Here is a 13,054-nt window from a genome sequence, read left to right as displayed (position 1 = left end):
AGAAGAGCCCTTAAAATAATCCGCGTTTTGGAGCAATAAACAGAATGAAATCCTATCATTATATTAGTACATGTTGCAATGCATGAGTTAAACCCCGCTTTGCTCTTTTCAATGTACATGCAAAACAGCGAAGCTCATATTGCAACGTGTTATTGCGTCAGCTCTTGGGAATGCTGCGACACGACGTACTCGTCATTTCACACTCGACAAATCCAATAACACATCTGGATAACGTTCACATGTCTGTCAGGTTAATGGTGCCGGTGGTTTGCATTTTGGATGATAAGTCTTATGTGTTGATTTGTCGGAGTGAAGCGTGGCATGCATTAACCCAGATGCGATAATGAGCATTTTATAGTCAAAATAGAGCAGACAGTTCGTGTGTCTGTTTTAATCCGGTAGTTGCATTGGTTTCCGGTCATTGCACTTTGATGACTTGACAAACAGTGGGTGACGCACGTAGCAAAGTGGGATCAGTAATAGAAGTAAACAGCAATCACACGCAATAAAAGCTACCGACTGGTAAAACCTGGCGGTTCTGTGGAGTGAACGATGATTGGGGAAACCTCTACAGATTAGTAATCCACATTGTTTCGGTAGGTAAAAGGTATTATGGTAAGACATTCTCTAAAGACAATTTACATTTTTGTATTATTTTCTATATGTCTCCTAACAGCATCCTTTCCCTGCCGAAGTATATTCTTACGTAAGTATTTCGTTTTCATTTATCGTTGCAGCTGGTCTCTAAGTTACTTCTGTCACATTAAAGACTAAACAATGTAAAAAAAAATACAAATCATGGTCAGCAATGGTTGTTCCCAGGATTTACTTCGATGGAATGGTAATCCATGTTAGACTAGCTCAAAATTGCTGTTACTTCTCTGTAGTTATGAACATCCATTTGCTTTCTGTAAATATGTTCAGGGAGCTTAACTTAGTAGCCATTTTAGCAATGTAGACTATTTCTCTATATCTTACACTATAATCTTCTTAAGATGAAAAGACTGAATCTATGGAAAATCTCTGCTCATAATCAACAAACTTTCTTTCTATAGTCTTACAACAGCGATAGGAAATTGAAAATTGTTCAGGCGTTGGGGACGGAGTCAGTTGTCCAAAAAAACTGAAGCTAAAGACGGAGAAGCCACGGTTACTGCAAAGGACGGAATGATTGTACGTTCGAGCTTAATTCGGCATGTTTCCTATGCACTAAAAATCAATAAATAGTAAAGAAAAAGCTCTGAACCAATGTATACACCTCATTGCGATGAAAATAACGTTATACACTCCTGGAAATGGAAAAAAGAACACATTGACACCGGTGTGTCAGACCCACCATACTTGCTCCGGACACTGCGAGAGGGTTGTACAAGCAATGATCACACGCACGGCACAGCGGACACACCAGGAACCACGGTGTTGGCCGTCGAATGGCGCTAGCTGCGCAGCGTTTGTGCACCGCCGCCGTCAGTGTCAGCCAGTTTGCCGTGGCATACGGAGCTCCATCGCAGTCTTTAACACTGGTAGCATGCCGCGACAGCGTGGACGTGAACCGTATGTGCAGTTGACGGACTTTGAGCGAGGGCGTATAGTGGGCATGCGGGAGGCCGGGTGGACGTACCGCCGAATTGCTCAACACGTGTGGCGTGAGGTCTCCACAGTACATCGATGTTGTCGCCAGTGGTCGGCGGAAGGTGCACGTGCCCGTCGACCTGGGACCGGACCGCAGCGACGCACGGATGCACGCCAAGACCGTAGGATCCTACGCAGTGCCGTAGGGGACCGCACCGCCACTTCCCAGCAAATTAGGGACACCGTTGCTCCTGGGGTATCGGCGAGGACCATTCGCAACCGTCTCCATGAAGCTGGGCTACGGTCCCGCACACCGTTAGGCCGTCTTCCGCTCACGCCCCAACATCGTGCAGCCCGCCTCCAGTGGTGTCGCGACAGGCGTGAATGGAGGGACGAATGGAGACGTGTCGTCTTCAGCGATGAGAGTCGCTTCGGCCTTGGTGCCCATGATGGTCGTATGCGTGTTTGGCGCCGTGCAGGTGAGCGCCACAATCAGGACTGCATACGACCGAGGCACACAGGGCCAACACCCGGCATCATGGTGTGGGGAGCGATCTCCTACACTGGCCGTACACCACTGGTGATCGTCGAGGGGACACTGAATAGTGCACGGTACATCCAAACCGTCATCGAACCCATCGTTCTACCATTCCTAGACCGGCAAGGGAACTTGCTGTTCCAACAGGACAATGCACGTCCGCATGTATCCCGTGCCACCCAACGTGCTCTAGAAGGTGTAAGTCAACTACCCTGGCCAGCAAGATCTCCGGATCTGTCCCCCATTGAGCATGTTTGGGGACTGGATGAAGCGTCGTCTCACGCGGTCTGCACGTCCAGCACGAACGCTGGTCCAACTGAGGCGCCAGGTGGAAATGGCATGGCAAGCCGTTGCACAGGACTACATCCAGCATCTCTACGATCGTCTCCATGGGAGAATAGCAGCCTGCATTGCTGCGAAAGGTGGATATACACTGTACTAGTGCCGACATTGTGCATGCTCTGTTGCCTGTGTCTATGTGCCTGTGGTTCTGTCAGTGTGATCATGTGATGTATCTGACCCCAGGAATGTGTCAATAAAGTTTCCCCTTCCTGGGACAATGAATTCACGGTGTTCTTATTTCAATTTCCAGGAGTGTATTTCAAGAGCAGGACAGTCTTTTATCATACTCCGATGTCTGGTTCGGAGTCTGTTTTAATACCTTGTAGATAGATTAAGATTTTCAACCCTTGCATGTTTTGTAATTTGTTTCCTCTATTAATTTACACGCATAGGTATATGAATTGAGACTGTATGAAACGTTTAAAGTGCAAATCAGCAAATTGCTTGGGCACTACAATACAGCTAAGACGAAATGGCGGTGCGGGAAACCACTTTTTAAGAAATAATCACTAAAGTTTGCTTTATTCTGAAAGCGAATATCAGAATCATCAAAAACAGCTGACCATTAGTTCGAATAAGTTTCATGAAAGTACTTACTGACGTTCATAGCGAGCAACCCCCTCACACATAGTAATGTCTGTGCCCCGCTTTCTTCCGTGTTGGACACGGCTTCTGTACTTCTTGGTAAGAAGATAGTTCTGGATAGTGTGGCTGTCCAGCACTGAAATGGCGACTGATTCGCTGATGAACTGTTGCTCATCCACCTGCTGCTAGATCTCGCTATAGTAGAGGCCGACCCTCCCGGTCATCACGTTTTTTGCCCACGGCAGCTGAACTCAAGCGGCAGCGGTTCTTCCTGAATCGGGCCACTCACGATACACCCTTGACCCGATGGCGTTTGAAATACCCAGTGCCTGTGTGGTTTGCAAATGGTGAGTGCAATGCGTCGTGCAGCCACGGTCTGCGGCGAATTCCCACTCGAGTGCTAAGCCGACGGCTTTAGCAAGGCACGAAAACATCCATATCGCATGATAACAGTCAAGTACTTCCATTCGCCGAGGCGGCAGAAGGGCGCTCTCCAAGAGAGCAGCTATATCGAAAAGAAAAAGGCTTTCAGCGTTGCTGCAACGTAAAGGGAAATCAATGAAGTGGAAGCAGCAAGCGAACAGATTTCGTCCAGCTAAAAGGCATAAATAACACGGTCAAGATATACACTAATTAAAGGTGGTCTTTAAACTTTATGGTCAATTGGAAACCTGCTCTCCATGTCGTGGTCATCACCACCAGAAATGGAATGTACTCGCTATTTATTGCGTCAGCGAATTTTATTCACGTATTTGAAAGAAGGAAGAAGGAGGTAAGAAATATCATTCCAGAAATAAATCTCCATTGTGGCCCTGAATGAATGATTCAGTGATCTTTTCTGCTATCAAACGACGCATGAACTGTAAGCTGAAGAACAGGCGTTGTGCCCCTGTCAGAGACGCAGGTTCACTTTGGCACAGGTTCTTTTCCGTGTTGCCTCCGCTACGGGGTGCAAGTCCCAAATTCTCTACAGTCTGTTGTTGTTGTTGTTGTTGTTGTTGTTGTTGTTGTGGTGGTGGTGGTGGTCTACAGTCAGAAGATAAGTTAGATGCAACTCTCCACGCTAGTCTGTCCTATGGAAGCATCTTCATCTCTGCATAACTACTGCATCCTACCTCCGTTTGAACCTACTTACTCCAGTCAACTATTGGTCTCCCTCTACGGTTTTAACCTCTGCCCGTAGTAGCCCCCCCCCCCTGCCCTACAGTTCGTTCTATTACAAAATTGACGGTATGTGCCGTCAACCGATCCCTTCTGTTAGTCACTTTGTGCCATAAGTTTCTTTTCTCACCGCTTCGTTTCAGTTAATCTTACACAATAGCTCAATGTGTAGCAATCATATAAAACCGATCACTCGTTGAAAGCTCCGCACCTGGAAATTTGCGAAAGTCTTACCAGTACCCAAGAAAAGAAATAGGACTAATGCGCTAAATTTCTTACCCATACGGCTAACGTCGATTTGCAGTAGGATTTTGGAACATACGAAGTTCGTGGCGCCCTCCATCGGTAATACTGGAATTATATGGTGTTGGCACACCCTTAGCCTTGATGACAGCTTCCACTCTCGTAGGCATACGTTCAGTCAGGTGCTGGAAGGTTTTTTGGGCAATAACAGCCGATTCTTCACGGAGTGCTGCACTAAAGAGAGGTATCGATGTCGGTCGGTGAAGCTTGGCACGAAGTCGGCGTTCCAAAACATCCCAAACGTGTTCTATAGGATTCAGGTCAAGACTCTGTGCAGGCCAGTCCATTACAGGGATGTTATTGTCGTGTAACCGCTCAGCCACAGGTCGTGCATTATGAACAGGTGCTCGATCATGTAGAAAGATGCAATCGCCATCCCCGAATCGCTCTTCAACAGTGGGAAGCAAGAAGGTACTTAATACATCAATGTAGGCCTATGCTGTGATAGTGCCATGCGAAACAACAAGGGTTGCAAGCCCCCTCCATGTAAAACATGACCACACCATAACACTACCGCCTCCGAATTTTACTGTTGGCACTACAAACGCTGAGAGATGAGGTTCGCCGGCCGCGGTGGTCTCGCGGTTCTAGGCGCTCAGTCCGGAACCGTGGGACTGCTACGGTCGCAGGTTCGAATACTGCCTCGGGCATGGATGTGTGTGATGTCCTTCGGTTAGTTAGGTTTAAGTAGTTCTAAGTTCTAGGGGACTGATGACCACAGATGGTAAGTCCCATAGTGCTCAGAGCCATTTTTAGATGAGGTTCACCGGTCATTCGCCATACCCACACCCTGCCATCGGATCGCCACACGTGTACCGTGATTTGTCACTCCACACAACGTATTTCCACTGCTCAGTCGTCCAATGTTTACGCTCCTTATACCAAGCGAGGCGTCGTTTGGCATTTACCGGCGTGATGTGTGGCTTATGAGCAACCGCTCGACCATGAAATCCAAGTTTTCTCACCTCCCGTCTGTCATAGTACTTGAAGTGGATCCTGATGTAGTTTGCAATTCCTGTGTGAAGATCTGGACAGATGTCTGCGTATTACACATTACAACCCTCTTCAACTGTCGGCGGTCACTGTCAGTCAACAGACGAGGTCGGCCTGTACGCTTTTCCGCTGTACGTGTCCCTTCACGTTTTCACTTCACTATCACATCGAAAACAGTGGATCTAGGGATGTTAGGGAGTATGGAAATCTTGCGTACAGACGTAAGACACAAGTGACACCCAATCAGCTGACCACGTTCGGAGTCCGTGAGTTCCGCGGAGTGCCCCATTCTGCTCTCTGACGTTGTCTAATGACTACTGAGGTCGCTGATATGGAGTACCTGGCAGTAGGTGGCATCACAATGAACATAATATGAACAACGTATGTTTTTGGGATGTCCGGATTACTTTTGATCACATAATGTATATTTTGTTCGAACAATATGAGTTATCTCGAAGATAACGATTTATTGACAAACAGCCAACAGGGATTCAGAAAATATAGTTCTTGTGAAACACAACTAGCTGTTTATTCTCTGAGAATGTCACATTGATTCCATATTTTTAGTTTTTCTGAAGACTTTTGACACCGTACCTCACAAGCGACTTCTGATCAAACTTCATATCTATGGACTACCACCTCAGTTGTGCGACTATTTTCGTGATTTTCTGTCAGAAAGGTCACAGCTCCTAGTAACTGACGGAAAGTCATTGAACAAAACAGGAATAATATATGTCGTTTCCCAAGGAAGTGTTGCAGACCCTCTGTTGATCCTGATCTACATAAACGATTTAGGAGACAATCTGTGCAGGCATCTTAGACTTTTTGCAGATGATGCTGTCGTTTACGTCTTATAAACGTATCTGATTTACCGTCGTATAAAGTTATCAGATGATCTAAACAAATTAAAAAACGATTTAGACAAGGTACTGTATGGCGCGAAAAGTGGCAATTCATGAAGACATCCACATGAGTACCACAAGGAATCCACTAAATTTCGGTGACACGATAAGTCACACAAATCTAACGGCTACAAAGTCTGCTAAATACCTAGGGATGACAATAACGAATAACACAAGCTGCGACGATCGTCCTCTTCTGGAGTACTGCTACACGGCGTAGAATCCACATCAGATATGTTCGACGGAGGACACTGGAAAAGATCAAAGAAGGGCAGCTCGTTTTGTACTGTCGCGAAATATGGGGGAGAGCGCCACGGATTTGATACGTGAATTAGAATGGCAGCCATTAAAACAAAGTCGTTTTCCAATGCGGCGGGGTCTTATCATGAAACTTTAGTCACCAAATTTCTCCTCAGAGTGTGAAAGTATTTTCCTGGTGCCCACCTATATAGGGCGAAATCATAATAAAATAAAAGAAATGAGAGCTCGCACGGAAAGATTTAATGGTTCATTTTTCCCATCGTGCTGTTCGAGAGTGGAACGGTAGAGGAATAGCTTGAAGGCGGTCCGATGAACCCTCTGCCCCGCACTTAATTGCGAAATGCAGAGTAATCATGTGGATGAACATGTAGATCTTCATTATTTATCCTGTTCACTCATCGAATCTTCACCATTGTTCAGCAGCACTACATTTCAAAAGCTACATTTTATTCTTGTCTGAACTGGTTGTCGTTTATGTTTTACTTTAGTACAAGTGTAAACTCCAGACAAACACCATCTGAAAAGAATTCCTAACAATTAAATTTATATTCGATGTTAACAAATTTCGTTATTTCATAAATACTGTCGTTGCTAGTGTGTGGACAATCTGTTATCCGAGAGCCGGCCGATGTGGCCGAGCGGTTCTAGGCGCTACAGTCTAGAACCGCGCGACCGTGCCGGTCGCGCGGTTCTAGGCCCTACAGTCTAGAACCGCGCGACCGTGCCGGTCGCAGGTTCGAATCCTGCCTCGGGCATGGATGTGTGTGATGTCCTTAGATTAGTTGGGTTTTAGCAGTTCTCAGTTCTAGGCGACTGATCACCTGAGATGCTGAGTCCCATAGTGCTAAGAGCCATTTGCATTTTGTTATCCGACATTCTGTGACCTACTCACAGTTCCATGATCATTGACCACTCCCACGACTTTTGCAGGTATTCTCGCACGCGAAGGCGTTCGTCAGTGTGTCCGAGCAGCAGCATATGTCCACGGAGCCGGTGGCCTTCTCGTACGTGGCTGACCTGCTCATGGATAATCCGCGTGACGTCACGGTCAAGCTGCACCACCGCATCGGCCGCTTCCTGCGCCTACAGCTCTACTTCGCTGCTTCTTGGATACTTCTCAGCGAGGTCTCATTCGACTCGGGTAAGTACTCTCAGAAATGAAGATTTAAGTTTCAGTTAGCAAATATTCTTGGTTGAAAGCGGTAGGCAATCACTGTGGAAATGTCTAGAGGTATATTCGGAATAGTTCAGTACGTCAAACACGCAGAAGATATTACATGAATTGTTATTTTATTTTGCACTTTAAGTCCCGTACGACCAATTTGAGGAGCAAATCTCCACGGTCATGCAACGTGTCAGCACATGAAATTACAACATATATGTAATATCAGATGAAAATAAAACGTTTATGAAGCCAAAAAAGTCAAGCCATTAGTTTAAGTACGCTCGATCAACAATATAAGAATCAGCTTTTTTTTTAAAGAAAGAAGAGTGACCCACGAGGAAACTCTTCAGTTTCAATTTGAAAACGGGTCGATTACTGCTAAGATTTTTGAATTCTTGTGGTTGCTTATTGAAAATGGATGCAGCAGTATACTACACACCTTTCCGCACAAGAGTTAAGGAAGTCCGATCCAAATGCAGGTTAGATTTCTGCCGAGTATTAACTGAGCGTAAGCTGCTTATTCTTGGGAATAAGCTAATATTGTTAGCAAGAACTTGTCGAACAGTCACTTACTTCAGATACCATTCAAATAGTAAAATGGCTGCATTAAGTCTTTGAACAATATCCTGAACGTGGGCTTTTAACGACAAAAATTTCAATTGTTCATTTTCACTAATCATATGCCTATTCTGTGAAATTAAAACGTCGGATTTTATTGAATTGTGTGTTAGAAACTGTAAAAACTGAGACTTACAGTGATTTAGCGTTAGTGTATTTTCTACAAGCCATGAACTTATGTCATGAGCTGCACTGTTTGAAATCGAGCCAGTGTTGCGCACAACATCCTTTACTACCAAGCTAGTGTCATCATGAAGCAAAAATAACTTTAGAGTTGCCTCTAATACTACAGGGCATATCATTTATATAAATAAGGAACATGAGTGGCCCCAACACTGATCCCTGGGGTACGCCCCCCCATTTGACTGTACCCCACACAGCCATTCTCAACACTGTGAGTAATGACCTTTCACTGTCTGTTGTTAAAGTAGAGGTGAACCAGATGTGAGCTACTCCCCATATTCCGTAAATGGTCCAACATCTGGAGAAATATTTTGTGACCAACACAATCTAACGCCTCAGTTAACTCAAAAAATATTCCTAGTGTTCGAAAACTTTTGCTTAACCCATCCAGTACCTCACAGAGAAAAGAGAATATAGAATTTTCAGTTGTTAAACGACTTCTAGAGCCGAACTGTACATATGATTGCAAATTATGTGATAAAAATGATCAATTATCCTTACATACACAGCCTTTTCAATAACTTTTGCAAACACTGATGGAATAGAAATAGGTCGAATAGGTCTAAAATTGTCTACATTATCCCTTTCTCCCTTTTTATAAAGCGGCTTTACTACTGAGTAGTTTAATCGCTCAGGAAGCTGCCCATTCCTAAAGGAAAAATTACAAATATGCCTAAGTACAGGGCCAACAAGTGCAGCACAGTACTTTAATATTTTGCTAGGCACTCCATCATATCCACGAGAGTTCTTAGTCTTAAATGATTTTATTATTGACTCAATCTCCGCTTGCCTGCATGACAGAGGAGTATTTCAGACATCAATCTCGGAAAGGCAATTGCGAAGAGAGTTAGATGATTCCCTGTAGAAACTAAATTTTTATTTAATTCACCAGCAATGCTCAGAAAATGATGTTAAATACTGTAAATGTATTTGATCTATCAGTAACAGAAATATTTTTACTACGAACTGGCTCTATATCGTAGACCTTGTGCTGCTGACCAGACACTTCCTTCACTATTGACCATGTGGTTTAATTTTATTCTTTGAATTAGCTATTCTATTTGTGTACCACATGCATAACATTTTAAGCACCTTACAATACTGTTTGTACTGGGCTACTTTAGTTTGATTGTGACTACTTCTAACATTTTGATATAATTCCCGCTTTTTCTACATGATGTCCTTATCCCATCCAGGCTGCCTTTTCTGCTAGTACCCCATTTAGGGCGTTCTAATGGAAAGCAACTCCCAAAGAGCATGAGAAACGTGTTAAAGGAAAGCATTGTATTTGTCGTCTATGTTATCAGCACTGTAAACATCCTGGCACTCTTGTGCCTTGACGAGTTTTAAAAAACTCTCTATTGCCATTGGATTAACTTTCCTACGCAGTTTGTAATCATGTGTGACATTTGTTTGAGTACAAAAGCCATTTAGTGTTAAAATTTGTGCATCATGGTCTGAAAGGCCATTCACACTTTCACTAACAAAATGCCCATCTAGTAATGAAGAATGAATAAAAGTATTGCCTATGGCTGTGCTACTGTTCTGCACCCTAGATGAATTTAGGAGATCTACCAACATCCTTTTTCTTGCACAATCATATACAAAACTAATATTGAAGTCACCACGTATAATTAATTTCCTGTACTTCTTATAAAGTGAATCAAGAACCCTCTCTAGCTTGAGCAGAAATGCTCTTAAGTCAGAGTTAGGGAATCTATAAACAACAAAAATTAGAAGTTTTGTTTCACTAATTGAACTGTCCCTGCACAACATTCAAATATCTGTTCGGTGCAATGCAGTCAATGGACTCAAATGGATTATTGTTTTTTACGTCTGTTCGAAAACCTCTCTACTCTTTTCACAGATACTACACGAGGGTATACAGTGTCTGTTTGCTCTATCTGTTGTCGTCGTACTGTAACAGACGACATAAATCGTTTTCCACCTGGACTTACAGAATGAAATTAAACGTCCAATTTCGAGGGTAGTTTGCTGTTAATCGTGTAAGATTTTCTGCTACAAGTCAAAGGAAAACAATAGAATCAACATTACTTAAGAAAGTTACCTCTCTAATGTGTGTAAATATGGTCGAAACGTAGGAAACTAAATTCGAAAGCAGATTCCCAGGTAAAGGACTTGTTATTAACAGACATTTTGTCGGGTGCTGTCTGTGATTGCAGTGCCCACATTAGGGATACTTTTGCTAGTAATACGCTGTCTTTCTATCACAATATTTTTTTTTTTCGTCAAAAGTGTTTCGGAGCTACAACTCCCCTTCATTGACTTTATTGATGTTTTTGAAGGTTATCATTGATCAGTAAGCAGATCGCCACAGTTGGTAGTTTTACGTGAAAAACATTTCAGATGAGACTAATGAACAAATGATTGTTTTTAGTTAACTTCAGAAGACAATTATCCAATGAAAGTAACTAGTAGGGGTACATCATTTGTTCGTTAATCTCGTCTGAGATGCTGCTTTTGTAAAACTAACAACTTTGCCGATCATTTACTCCTTGGTGATAAACTGAATCAGAAGTGACGCTGTGAAAATGAAGTTGTTGGTACGAAACATGTTGGACTTAAGCAGAAAAACACAATATTGTGACTGAAGGCAGTGTATTACTAGTAAAAATATTCCGAACTTGTGCTCTACTTCAGTTTTGAAACAAAAGAACAAAATAGAATGTGTTACTTTGGTAAATTAAAAGTAATGCCAATACAGATTGTAGTTACCCCGAGCAACAATACCGCACATACAGTGGTAAGATGACGTTAAAGTTAACAGTAGTAAGTTAGTGGATATCAAATTGATATGCAAATTAATTAAATTGATCAATTAATTACCCCCCCCTTGACTACACCCATCCCCACCCCCAGATGACGACAAGTGTTTTTCTCAGCCTGCACCTGGGTCCCAGGCCCCCTCTCCACCCCTCCCCCACCTACCCTATTGGCGAGAATTTCGAATTTTCGCGGGAATTTCTTTGGCCCAGGGTTGTGCTGATGTCCTACCCCACCCACCACCCGGGAATTGGTTGGAAATTAAAAATGGTGGTGCCCTTTTTGGGACTTGAGCCCTGGTCCTTCTAGATGGAAAGCCCAAGTACACCCGCCCCCCCCTCCCCACTTACATTGGATCCTGTAGAGACAACTTTTAATGATTATAGCCACTGCAGAATCATATTCGTGCCACTCTCATATCTCGATACGAGTCACCTTTTTCGAACCTATCTGCTAAGGACCCATACTTTGAAAACTCCAGTTTTTTAGACAGTCCCCTCTGCATCTTGTAACTGCTCCTCAGTCTCTGCCCCATTCTCCCTGTGATTGTCCCAATTTAAGTCGGACCTGAACGGACGTCAGAGAGCGCTATCTCTAAGACCTTCTGCATCCCGTGAAGAAACAGGATGAGCTAAGTTAATGCGACAGGACCGTGTTTTGACCACTCGGTGGAAATGAGAACATGTTGTCGTAGCTCCACCAACCATGTACAGTGTTTAGGGTCAGCGCCAAAGGAAGCTTTCCCCTGCAACACGAGGTTGCAGGTAGTACTAGCAGTTTCAGTGGTGTTCCTTGTTGGAAAATTAGGAAGACTCCACATCATACACGGCATGGAAGAAGGACGAAGATTTTGCTACTACACTGTGGAACATCTCCAAACTATATCTCAGGCATGGATGTGTGTGTTACCCTAAGTGTAAGTTAGTTTAAGTTGGATTAAGTAGTGTGTAAGCCTAGGGACCGATGACCTCAGCATTTTGGTTCCATAGGAACTTAACACCACCACCACCAAACTACATACAAGTACTGAAATTTTAAGGAGATATGCGTGTCTCAGGATGCATTCATGTCTGTTACCCAAACATTCTCCCCCACCTTCTTTTGTACCATCCAACATAGAAAGACTACGAACTGTTAAAACTCTGCCAACATCATCTGTTGTGGTAACGGCCTTGCCGCAGTGGATACACCTGTTCCCGTGAGATCACAGAAGTTAAGCGCTGTCGGACGTGGTCGGCACTTGGATGGGTGACCATCCGGCCGCCATGCGCTGTTGCCATTTTTCGGGGTGCACTCAGCCTCGTGATGCCAAATGAGGAGCTACTCGACCGAATAGTAGTGGCTTCGGTCAAGAATACCATCATAACGACCGGGAGAGCAGTGTGCTGACCCCACGCCCCTCCTATCCGCATCCTCCACTGAGGATGACACGGCGGTTGGATGATCCCGGTAGGCCACTCGTGGCCAGAAGACGGAGTGCAACATCATCTGTTAGGGACTCGATAAGATATTACCGCGTCCATGTCTTCTGATATATCGAAAACAAATATAGTCTGCATGCCAACATTGGCCGAATGTGGCAATCTTATTAAATATACAGCTATTGGTTCACTAGAGCAGGTGGCTCGTGATCAAAGTCGCTTCCTC

The 13,054-nt window shown here is 44.0% G+C and overlaps 1 protein-coding gene and 1 pseudogene across 3 annotated transcripts in view; both read left to right on the top strand.

Moving 5' to 3' along the window:
* LOC124804854 (discoidin domain-containing receptor 2-like) overlaps positions 1 to 13,054 on the top strand; it is a 923,862-nt gene that overhangs the window by 744,999 nt on the left and 165,809 nt on the right. For all 3 annotated transcript variants that reach the window (XM_047240882.1, XM_047240630.1, XM_047265604.1), the window contains one exon: positions 7,588 to 7,798. In XM_047240882.1, the coding sequence (XP_047096838.1) occupies positions 7,588 to 7,798 (211 nt within the window). The remainder of the gene's footprint in view (positions 1 to 7,587; positions 7,799 to 13,054) is intronic.
* LOC124729174 lies at positions 12,570 to 12,686 on the top strand (annotated as a pseudogene).

This window comes from Schistocerca piceifrons, chromosome 1 (genome assembly GCF_021461385.2).
Source record: "Schistocerca piceifrons isolate TAMUIC-IGC-003096 chromosome 1, iqSchPice1.1, whole genome shotgun sequence".
Classification (NCBI taxonomy): Eukaryota; Metazoa; Arthropoda; class Insecta; order Orthoptera; family Acrididae; genus Schistocerca; species Schistocerca piceifrons.
Note: the sequence above shows the minus strand (reverse complement) of the source record. Positions and strands in the feature narration are given on the sequence as shown.